The 8903-nt window shown below is 38.6% G+C and overlaps 1 protein-coding gene across 1 annotated transcript in view; it reads left to right on the forward strand.

The window, feature by feature from the left end:
* LOC139742063 (uncharacterized) overlaps positions 1 to 6704 on the forward strand; it is a 22295-nt gene extending 15591 nt beyond the window's left edge. Inside the window, exons 3-10 of the mRNA XM_071652624.1 lie at positions 389 to 451; positions 937 to 1044; positions 1563 to 1688; positions 2289 to 2323; positions 3142 to 3217; positions 4661 to 4776; positions 5316 to 5416; positions 6569 to 6704. Of these exons, the coding sequence (XP_071508725.1) occupies positions 389 to 451; positions 937 to 1044; positions 1563 to 1688; positions 2289 to 2323; positions 3142 to 3217; positions 4661 to 4776; positions 5316 to 5416; positions 6569 to 6704 (761 nt within the window). The remainder of the gene's footprint in view (positions 1 to 388; positions 452 to 936; positions 1045 to 1562; positions 1689 to 2288; positions 2324 to 3141; positions 3218 to 4660; positions 4777 to 5315; positions 5417 to 6568) is intronic.
* Positions 6705 to 8903: the final 2199 nt, after the last annotated feature.

Raw genomic sequence — 8903 nt, forward strand, 5'->3', positions numbered from 1 at the left:
TTTTTTTTCTTTTCCTGAGCAAAGGAGACGTTCTCGGAAGGGGTCCATCCTGCGTGATAATAGTGTATAGGACCTTTAATGCCCACTGATCTCTATGGGTTTCCTATCATAGAGATCAACGTTGATGGTTATGAAGTTTTTGTTTCCTCCCAATTGCCGGTGATGGCGCTGTGTCAAATTCATCATTCCTTTTGTACCCATTTCTGAACTGATATCAGTGCAGATGATCAAGGCACGGCATGTAGAAACATGGAAATCTCGAATCAAGACAAATCTAACACCATTAGCTTCCTCCTGGTAAAGAGGAACTCAAAGATTATAAACTCCAAACGGGAAATGCTTAGATGATGTTGAAAACAATATTTTGTCTTTGTCTTTCCATGATCAGGTCCAAAGGGTGAGCAAGGGCCTCGAGGAGAACGAGGACGTCAAGGATCCAGTGGGAGGAGAGGTGAGAACTATATTGAGTCGTCTTGCTTGGATGAGAGACTCGTGATAATGGTCACCATGGCAACGCATCTGTGTGTTTCCTACCCACTATGAGATGGGGGCCATAGTGAAGAAAAGATGCTTATTTTGCGATATAGATCGCTAAGTAACCATGCAAGGCAACAGAAACAATGCAAAAGCAACTTTTGACCCGTTAAACTTGGGCATTTGGTTTCCTGCTGGTTATGTCTTGTTTGTTTGCTGTATGTTTTTGTTTGTTTGCTGGCTTTTTGTTTGTGTTTGTTTGTTTGCTGGTTTTTTTTTTTTTTAGTAATCGAACTTCAATGTAACCGGGCGCTTAACTAGATAGACAGATAGACAGACAGACAGACAGACAGATAGAGATATAGGGCATAGGTATGTGGATAACACAACAAAATTACAAAATCAAAGAGCTAAAACAATGCCATGAATTTCTAATCCTACGTATTTTTGGGAATCCCACAGGAGAGAAGGGCGACCCCGGGTCTCCAGGCGAGGACGGTTCCGCCGGGAATGACGGCTCCAGAGGTCCGAAGGGCGACAGGGGAGACAGAGGGGCACTAGGGTTACCAGGTAAGGTAGCTTTCACTAGCAAAATACTTCACAAGTTCTCTCCAGTAATTGGGGATCACCATGTATTGTATTCTCTTTGCAATATACTACGTATTCTTAACTTTAAGATATGTATGAATCAATTAGGTTTATATCAATGGCATATTATAACAGTAAGCCGAAGTGTCAGATATGATAACAGATAAAGTATTGTGTTATGGAATATGATGAACGCCTTCATAACTTTCACCACGGATAACGAAAATGGAAGATTTCTTTCGTATGAAATTAAAGAATTTTATCAGACGAAAGTCAAGCGGCGGTCTGTTTGTATATTTCGCAGCTATTTTGAACTAACATAAAATGAAACAATTCCCATATTGATTGCCATGTAATAACAGAAAAAATTTGGTGGATGCTGTTAAGGCTTACTTTACGAAATAAAGATGACTTACAGGTTTGTTGGGATGGATATTTGCAAAGCATATAATGTCTGTTGTTTTGGGGGTTTTTTTCTCCGTTGATTTAACACAACCCAGGGCCCAAAGGACCACGAGGTTCTGATGGAACTCCTGGGCCCCCAGGCTTGCCCGGGCCACAGGGTGTCAGGGGCCCACAGGGTGTGAAGGGCCCACCCGGGCCTGCGGGCCCTCAGGGACCACCAGGTAAATATGACTATAATAATATACTTGCGGCTATTTCACTACACTATACAAGTGAATATAGCTATAATAAAACTGTAGCAAATTTGACTGTTTAGCAATATAATGAACCAAAAAAAAAAAAAATCCCGCCCTGAATTTTTAGGGATATCTAGATGTGATGATGATCATGACACAGTATATACTGTCTTTTAAACTGATGTAAAACCTTTCCACACTCTCTAAGTGAAATATATAATACAAAGAGCTCTACTTCCTTATTGCTCCATTGAAAACAAAATGTCAGTTGATTCATGGTGAGAATATTCAGTGCGCTTCTGAAAACAGTATTTGAAAGAATTCTGACCAAACTTTAGCAACGATAATAACTTAAGGATCAACTAATTCTCGAGTATTGATTCCTTCAAGTCTGTCTTGACCTGGATATTGGGAAGTTTTACAATCAAAATATAACTCATAAACCGGAAAGGCGTTTCTTTTTTATCTTGGCAAAGAATCGATTCGAAGTGTTTGAGCCCTATAAGCATAAACTATTATTCTTTTTTTTACCTGCCTAGTGATTTTGAAATTGTTTTATTCGATTGTTACTTCCCATCATGACAGGCACTACAATGACGGCAGGTCTTTCCTCTTCTCAGGTACGTCACTTTGCGCTGTTTCGACGATGCTGACTTCTTTTTCAGACAGTGCAAGCGCCGTGAATAATAAAGCCCAGGGGTCGGTCACTGTTATGCGTTAAAAAAAATGATATCAATAAATGGCATACTATGCAAAAAGTTGTAATGTTTGAAACGAACTTAAAAAGCAAATCACTCAGTGCCATGACTGTGTAATTTCATAGTGCCAGATATCTTGTTTGATACAATGTATATGCCTGTATGCACTACACTCCAAGAAAACTGGTTCAACTTTGCGCCTTCACCAGTGTCAAACTGGGATCGAGCACCTTTATCGGTGCAACTTGCACCTGTAAGACCAGTGTCACAATGCTAGTACCTTTAAGGGTGTAACTTTGCACCTTTCTGGTCTGACAGGTGCAAAGTTGTACCCATAAAAAATGTGCTTCCAGTGCGACACTGGTAAAGGTGCAAAGTTGAAACTTTTTTTTTCTTAGAGTGCATAGGTATATACGCTATGATTTATGATTACGCACTAGGGGAAGCAAATAACCGACACATTGAGACCTGCGTTTCTGTGAAAGAGAAAGTGCAGACTGTTTCCCCAGCAATGAGAAAACTGAGAAAAAAAAAATCCATCAAAGAAAACAACAACAACAACAACAACAACAACAACAACAGTGGGGAAGGAATATGAAAGGTGGTCTCCTATTTGCCTCTATGCATCAAGAAGATTATGATGAAACTGTTTTATATTGCGTTCTCTTTTAGCATACAATAGCCTTGCAATCAGTCGGTCTTACCATGTTTTGTTTTGTTTTTTGTTTTTTTTCGTACAGCTTTCCAACTCTCCTCTGAGTGCCATCCATCTTCAAGCCATGCCAGAGAATGTCTTCTCCGGTCTCACAAGACTTGGTAAGAAAAAAATATTGAGAGACAAGGAGGCGGGGAGGATGTTACCACGGAGAAGGATGAGGAAGGAGATGGAGGAGAGAAGATGTGGTGGAGGAAGCTGTTGTAGATGTAGGAGGAAGACCAAGAAGTGGTGGAAGGACCAGTGACGAATAAGGAGAGGAGAGTTGGATGGAGAGGATGTAACGGAAAAAAGAATTGAAGGAGAAGTTGATAGGAGACATGACAAAGATGAGAATAAGAAAGAGGTTGGTGGGGGAGGATGGATAATGGAAGATAATGGAAGAGGAGAAAAGGAAGCATATAAAGGAATGAAGATGAGGGGAAGAAGGTATTCTCGACAGGAAGAAAAGAGGGGAAAGGGAGGAAGAAGAGAGCGTGAAAGAGGACCGAAGGGCTGGACCTGAAGGAAAGGAGATTCAGAACTGACAGGACATAGTAGATGAGGTTAAACAGTTAAAGAATATAGGTAGAAGGAATAAAAATAACATGGAGGAAACTTAGGAGAAGGAGAAGGAGAAGACGACACCAATGAGAAGAAGGTGCTATGGAGGAGGAGGAGGAAGTTGGGGAGGAGTAGGGGGAATTTTGAGCAGGAGGAGCGTACAAGGAGAAAGATGTGCATGGCAGGTATATACACAGTGGCGGATCCAGAGGGGGCGCAACCGGTGCACCCTCCCTTTATTTTCGTGAAAACAAAGAAATAAAAAGAAAAAATGAAATGAAACCCGGAAGTGGCACCAGAAATATTAGTTGCGCCCCCTCCCTTTACAGAATTCCTGGATCCGCCCCTGTATACATGAGAGTATGGAAAGTACAAGGAAAACATTAGGATGTTTAAGTAATCATTAGGAGGAGGAGGGGCAGACGGATGGTGATGAGAAGAGGGATGGGTGATATTTTGCGATGAAGAGGGGAGTGGTTGTGAGTGGAGGAGTGGAGAGGGAGAAGGACTATGGAAAGAACCATGGTAGTGATGGCGCTGGCATAGGGATGGTGCCGGAGGTGATGGTGATACAGTGTATATCATAATATAGCTATCATGATTAAGGATGACGATTATCGTAAATGATATAAGTCGTGTTGATTAACATGTTGATTACAGTGACATTCTGTTTTGTACGTAAAGAATTCAATACTCATCCGGTACAATCACATTTCCTATAATAGTTTCAACATTACCCCGGCCTGTTTTGCATTTCATTTATTCATTCATTCATTCATTCATTCATTCATTCATTCATTCATTCATTTCATTCATTCATTCATTCATTTATTCATTCATTTCATTCATTTATTCATTTCATTTCATTCATTCATTCATTCATTCATTCATTCATTCATTCAATCATTCATTCATTCATTCATTCATTTCATTCATTCATTCATTCATTCATTCATTCATTCATTCATTCATTCATTCATTCATTTCCCTATTGATACCAGATGAATACGGACATCTCAACTCCTGGCACGTTAGTACCAACACTGGAGGCTTCACACTTGGTCGTGATGGAAACGTGACGGTATTACAGAGAGGCCACTACTATATCTACAGCAGCGTGAGTTCTCACTCATTATATGTTGAATATTATATACTGTACATGAATAACATTTTCATTTATTATACTGTTATACCTCAACTATACTCATAATATCCTTTTCGAGAGGAAATGAAAAACACATGTCATGTATTTGTATTACTCACATCAACACAAAATTATAGTCTTGTAATAACCCAATGATGGTGACATTCAGGGGGAAAAGGGGTTGTAGTTGCTCAATCATTGACTAGATAATATATATATATATATATATATATATATATATATATATATGTAACACTCTTGTGTGCAAACCAACAGAAGAGCTGCAAGGTTGTCTCGTCATGGTCTTTCCTAAATCGCATGAGTACAATACTAGCTCCGAACAATGTCATAATTTTGCGAAAACACGTGAAGCTTTAAATTTCCGCAAATTTTGAGAAAACTGCTACCATTCTCTTTATTTGATTTTACGCAATTTCCTTTTTATGTTTCAAAGCCAACTTGAATATGGTATACATGTATATTGAATTGCAATTGTTCTGTTTGGCCCCTAGGTTCTTTTCTACGACAAATCCGCGTTTTACGGAGCTTCCACTGTGGTTAATGGCAGACCTTTTTTGAAGTGCTTGGGGGTCCGAGGATCGGCATTTGCAAGGTAAGCGGGCTTCTGTTGAAGTCTTTCCGTATAATAATGATATACGTCTATGGCGCGCCGTTTGACCAATAATGCCGATAAACACTGTTTATCGCCGAAAAACACTGTTTATCGGCGATAAACAGTGTTTATCGAGCGAAAAACACTGTTTATCAAGTGATGAACAGTGTTTATCGAGAAAAAGTGTTTATCGACCGATAAACAGAGTTTTTCGTAATAAACACTGTTTATCGACGATGAACTCTGTTTATCGCCGTTAAAGTGTTTATCGAGAAAAACTCTGTTTATCAGTTGATAAACAGATTTTCATCTTGATAAACACTGTTTATCACTTGATAAACAGAGTTTATCGCTCGATAAACAGTGTTTATCACGAAAAACTCTGTTTATCGGTCGATAAACTGAGTTTTTTTCTCGATAAACACTGTTTATCACTTGATAAACAGTGTTTATCGCCGATAAACGGTGTTTATCGCCGATAAACAGTGTTTTTCGGCGATAAACAGTGTTTATCGGCATTATTGGTCAAACGGCGCGCCATATACGTCTACGAATCTTTCATACAGAAACATGCATCAGATCGCCTATCTTAGCGCTAATTTATCAATCGTGTAGTAATATCGCCAGGAGTAAACTACATTTTTGAAGGGACTGATAGAAAGCAAACTTGATCGTATATTTTGATCCCATAGTATAAAACGGTTGGACGATTTTCAGCTACGATTATCATGTACGTATACCCTTTCGTCTATACGTTCTCCATTATCCTTTCTCCTTATGTTAGTGCTTGTTCTCTTTTGTTGCTTTATCCATCTTGTCTAAACAGTATCTCCCTTTTTTCTCTCCTTCTATTCACTTCTTTTCTCTTCTGTTTGTTCATTCTGTCAGTTTCCCATGATTTATCTAATTCTACATAATATCTATATCCGTGTGAAAGTGACTGATATCAAATTAGATTTTGAAAAATGCCTTATGTTTGTAAGCTCTCTTTAAAATGGTCAAAAATATTTATATACTATGTATAATCTAGTACAATATTAACGACCGTCAATTTTTAGCTGTTTGAAAAGATATAATGTTTGCGCTATAGATCATTAAACACCACGTGCCCTTGTAGCTCCACTACAGTTTCTCGCTCTTCTCACGAACTAGATTCGGCTCTTGTCAGTCCAGCGGCGTGATTCAATTGGATGGCGGAGATTACGTTGGCATTGTGTCGTCATACCCCTCACGAACAGTCGACATGCGCCCTTCTTCCACGTATTTCGGAATGATCAAGCTCACATAAGTTCCACTCTATACTGTCTACATTTTTTCTTCGGGGCCAATATACATAAACTTTTGTAGAAGTATAGTGCATTTTTCGTATTTATATACATGCTTGCAGATTGGGGGAAAATGTAAATTTCACTGTTCCAATTCAAATCAAACTTAAGATCAGTTTTTGTTCAGTGGGAGGTACGAATTAAAATTAAAGAGATAAAAGAAATAATTATGACTTTTTAAATGTAACCCCCCCCCCCAGAAAACAAACGAGTGTTGATTACCATAAACTGATCGTAGACGTCATTGTAATTATGAAGAGCTTATAAATTTTGTCCTTGAGCACGCACAAGAACGAAGCAATGAAGTCTCCAACGAAGACAGAGAAACCGGGTATTACTAAGTCTGGGTAAGATTGAAAGGCGTAAAATAAGGAAAATAATTAATCAGGCTGAAGGACCAAAGAAAGTAAATATAACATTTATATGATTAGGAAATCGAAATCAATGATTAGAATAATTGTAAGTCATTGACTCCTTTATTTTGTTCAGTGTATACGATTCCAAAGTGTAGAAATGTCCTTAATCTTGAAAATGAATTAATAATCATATCTTTTATTTTGCACTATCTAGAGATACCAATGGGTTGCAATATGTTTGATTTCCGAATTGGGTCAAGGCTGTGAAAATACAAAACAATGGTTTTCGCCGATGTCTGAAGACCAAATCTAGCGTTATGCATTTTCTGAGCAGACTGGAATACCTTCATCAACCCAACATGAGTGTGGATCGTCTACAGACGGGAGCAGCGAAATAGCGAGGAGCTGCTCCACTTTACATATTATTGTCACTACCTCTTAAAATCATCCCGAGACACGTTTAGATCCTAATTGAAAGAATGTAACACTCTCGCAAAAATATTATAAAGCATTTGAATACTTACTACAATCATACTACGTCGGGAGTGGAGGCCAAGTTACTGCTTATAAGATGTTGATCCTACCATGAACCTAACATGACCCTAAAGCCCGCCGCCCACTATACGACTCACGACCTTACGACTGACAGACTTTGGATCCGAAATAAATCTTAATGTCTTCAGAATAAACACCGCTTGTTTAGTTCAGATCCAAAGTCTGTCAGTCAGTAAATTACAGTTGCATTCAGGTTTTGTTCTGTGTGTTTGGATTGATGGAAATACTTTTTTCTTTGTAAAGAGCAACGAATTTTGGTACATCTAAAGATTATCTCAGATCATTGTCATTCAGTTTTGAACACGTAGGCCTACTGAGAAAAAAACATCAAAATATGACCCAGTTTCTTGAATCGATTGTTCTCATATTGTGAACGATATACATGATATTTGTGTATAGTTATTGAGAGATATGTTTCTCATTCGAATGAAGTGTCTTTTTTGCCAATAATCCTTGATTTTTCGTTATGGTCAATGCAAAAACGACTAGACGCTGTATTTTCCGACATTTCTTTAAAGCCTCGACTGAAGGACGTCACGGTATACAACATATTCTGTGCTGTAACAAAATGCTGGAAAAATGCTACTGTTATCACAACCGTCATTATGCGCTTTCACATTGTACATTTTTGCATCATCATGCTCTCATTATGCACCACTTTCTTTGTAAATAGAATGATGAACTTAATTGTGCGTATTTCGTACTTCTATAACGTCTCGAGGCAAGATGGTGAATGCGGTGAAAATTAACGTTCAAGTATCAAGAGCACTATTTGTATTATTTTGTAAATGCATGGATGTCTTATGTTTTGAACATGGAAATTGTTGCGTCATTGTAAGTTCTCGCAGAGAATCATGAATCATGTATACAGTACAATAATATCAACATATTACCGACGAAGAAATCGTGTACTTGTTTCTGTGAAATCTAACCGTTAAAATTAGAGGGTAAGGTTAATAGTACTAATAACTTAAGAAACCATGGGCCGCGGGCAGCGAGCGGCGATGTCGAGGGGAGGGATGGTTTGTTCCCCCCCCCCCCCCCCCCCAACATACACAGGTGATCTAGCACTTGGCCTACTCCTATTTCGTCTAATACCCGTTTAGTGTCAACCCATAATATGAGTTGATTATATGGATCATATTACATTTTTGTAGGTATATTATGGTCTAAATCCTGTTTCGTCTACAACCAGTTCGTCTATAGTAACCATACTGCCCTACTTTGGCAAAAGGAAGCAAGTGACATTTT

The sequence above is a fragment of the Diadema antillarum genome, unplaced genomic scaffold (genome assembly GCF_040938485.1).
Source record: "Diadema antillarum isolate AM-2024a unplaced genomic scaffold, OU_Dant_1.0 seq00000978_RagTag, whole genome shotgun sequence".
NCBI classification, from domain to species: Eukaryota; Metazoa; Echinodermata; class Echinoidea; order Diadematoida; family Diadematidae; genus Diadema; species Diadema antillarum.